The sequence below is a fragment of the Cryptotermes secundus genome, unplaced genomic scaffold (assembly GCF_002891405.2).
Source record: "Cryptotermes secundus unplaced genomic scaffold, Csec_1.0 scaffold4731, whole genome shotgun sequence".
In the NCBI taxonomy this organism is placed as follows: Eukaryota; Metazoa; Arthropoda; class Insecta; order Blattodea; family Kalotermitidae; genus Cryptotermes; species Cryptotermes secundus.
This window is the reverse complement of record NW_019729261.1, coordinates 4,968-7,349: the sequence shown is the minus strand read 5'-3', so window position 1 is coordinate 7,349 and position 2,382 is coordinate 4,968. Positions and strand designations below refer to the sequence as shown.

General features: G+C 45.5%; 1 protein-coding gene across 1 annotated transcript; it reads right to left on the bottom strand.

Moving 5' to 3' along the window:
- Window positions 1-228: 228 nt before the first annotated feature.
- On the bottom strand, window positions 229-1,950 carry LOC111865640 (protein PXR1-like; the record flags this gene model as incomplete). The annotated part of the gene is made up of 2 exons (XM_023853827.1): window positions 229-335; window positions 1,830-1,950. Coding segments are annotated over 2 exons (228 nt in total), but the record flags the coding sequence as incomplete, so codon positions are not given.
- Window positions 1,951-2,382: the final 432 nt, after the last annotated feature.

Sequence of the window (2,382 nt, the reverse complement as noted above, 5' to 3'; positions counted from 1 at the left end):
CTTCTGCTTCTGCTTCTTCTGCTTTTCTTCTGCTTCTTGTTTTTCTGCCTCTTCTGCTGCTTCTGCTTCTTCTGCTACTTCTGCTTCTGCTGTTGCTTCTACTGCTTCTTCTGCTGCTTCTACTCCTTCTTCTTCTGCTTCTGCTTCTTCCCATTCTGCTTCTTCTGCTTCTGCTTCTGCCTGCTGCTTCTGCTTCTGTCTGCTGCTTCTTCTGCTGCTTCTGCTGCTTCTGCTTCTTCTGCTTCTTCTGCTTCTGCTTTTCTGCTTCTTCCTCTTCTGCTTCTTCTGCTTCTTCTGCTTCGGCTTCTGACTGCTTCTGCTTCTGCTTCTCTCTGCTGCAAAAAGAAGCAGAAGCTTATGATTCTGCTTCTTTTTCTTCAGCTTCTGCTTCTTCTGTTTCTGCTTCTTCTGCTTCTGCTTCTTCTGCTTCTGCTTCTTCTTCTTCTTCTGTCTGCTGCTTCTGCTTCTTCTGCTTCTTCTCCTTCTCCTTCTACTTCTTCTTCTGCTTCTGATTCTTCTGCTTCTTCTTCTTCTCCTTTATCTGCTGCTTCTGCTTCTGCTGCTTCTGCTTCTTATGCTAATTCTCCTTCTACTGCTGCATCTGCCTCATCTGCTTCTTCTGCTGTTTCAGCTTCTTCTGCTTCTGCTTCTATTTCTTCTGCTTCTTTTTCTGCTGCTTCTGCTTCTTCTGCTTCTGTCTGTTTCTTCTGCTTCTGCTTCTGTCTACTTCTTCTGCTGCTGCTTCTGCTTCTACTTCTTCTGCTTCTGCATCTTATGTTTCTGCTGCTTGTGCTTCTGCTTCTGTGTGTTTATTCTGCTTCTAATTCTGTCTGCTTCTTCTGGTTCTGATGCTGCGTCTTCTGCTTCTTCTGCTTCAGTTTCTTTTGCTTCTGCTTCTTCTGTTTCTGCTTCTTTTTCTTCTGCTTCTGCTGCTTCTGTTTCTGCTTTTTCTGCTTCTGCTTCTTCTGCTTCTGCTTCTGCTGCTTCTGCTTCTTCTTCTTTCTGCTTTTTCTGCTGCTTCTGTCTGCTTCTTCTGCTGCTTCTGCTTCTTCTTCTTCTGCTCCTTTTGCTGCTTCTGCTTCTGATCCTTCTGCTTTTGCTACTGACTGCTTCTGCCTCTGACTGCTTCTGCCTGCTTCTGACTGCTTCTGCCTGCTTTTTTTCTTCTCCTTCTGCTGCTTCTGCTTCTGCTTCTTCTGCTTCTGTCTGCTTCTTCTGCTTCTGCTTCTGGCTGCTTCTTCTGCTGCTGCTTCTGCTTTTTTTCTGCTTCTGCTTCTGCTTATTCTGCTCCTGCTTCTTCTGCCTCTTCTGCTTCTGCTTCTTCTGCTTCTGCTGCTTCTGCTTCTGCTTCTCTCTGCTTCTTTTGCTTCTTCTTCTGTCTGCTTCTTCTGCTGTTTCTTCTGCTTCTTCTGCTTCTGCTTCTTCTGTTTGTGCTTTTTCTGCTTCTGCTTCTTCTGCTTCTGTTCCTGCTACTTCTGCTTCTTCTGCTGCTGCTTCTGCTGCTACTTCTGCTTCTGCTTCAAACTGCTTCTGAATGTGACTGCTTCTGCCTGCTTCTGACTGCTTCTGCCTGCATCTTCTGCTTCTGCTTCTTCTGCTTCTGCTTCTGTTTCTTCTGCTTCAGCTTCTGCTTCTGCTTCTTTTGATTCTGCTTCTGCTTTTTCTGCTTCTGTCTGCTTTTGCTTTTTCTGTCTGCCCCTGCTTCTTCTGTCTGCTTCTGCGTCTTCTGCTTTTTCTGTTTCTTCTGCTGCTTCTCCTTTTGCATTTTCTGCTTCTGCTTCTGCTGCTTCTGCTTCTGCTTCTTCTTCTTCTGCATCTGGTTTTATTGCTTCTGCTTCTGTCTGCTGCTTCTGCTTCTGTCTGCTGCTTCTGATGCTTCTCCTGCTTCTGCTTCTTCTTCTGCTTCTTCTGCTCCTTCTTCTTCTTCTTCTGCTGCTTCTGCTTCTTCTGCTGCTTCTGCTTCTTCTGCTGCTTCTGCTTCTTCTTCTTCTTCTTCTGCTTCTGTCTGCTTCTGCTTCTGCTTCTTCTGCTTCTGCTTCTTCTTCTTCTGCTTCTGCTTCTGCTTCTTCTTCTACTGCTTCTGCTTCTGCTGTTTCTGCTTCTTCTGCTTCTGTTCCTTCTGCTTCTGCTGCTTCTGCTTCTGCTTCTTCTGCTTCTCTTTCTTCTGTTCTTCTGCTGCTTCTGCTGCTTCTCCTTATGCTTCTGTCTTCTTCTTCTGTTTCTTCTGCTTCTGCTTCTGTCTGCTTCTTCTGCTTCTGCTTCTTGTGCTTCTGCTTCTTCTGCTTCTGTTTCTTCTGTTTTTTCTGCTTTTTCTGCTTCTTCTGCTTCTGCTTCTGTCTGCTTCTTCTGCTTCTGCTGCTTGTGCTTCTGCTTCTTCTCTTC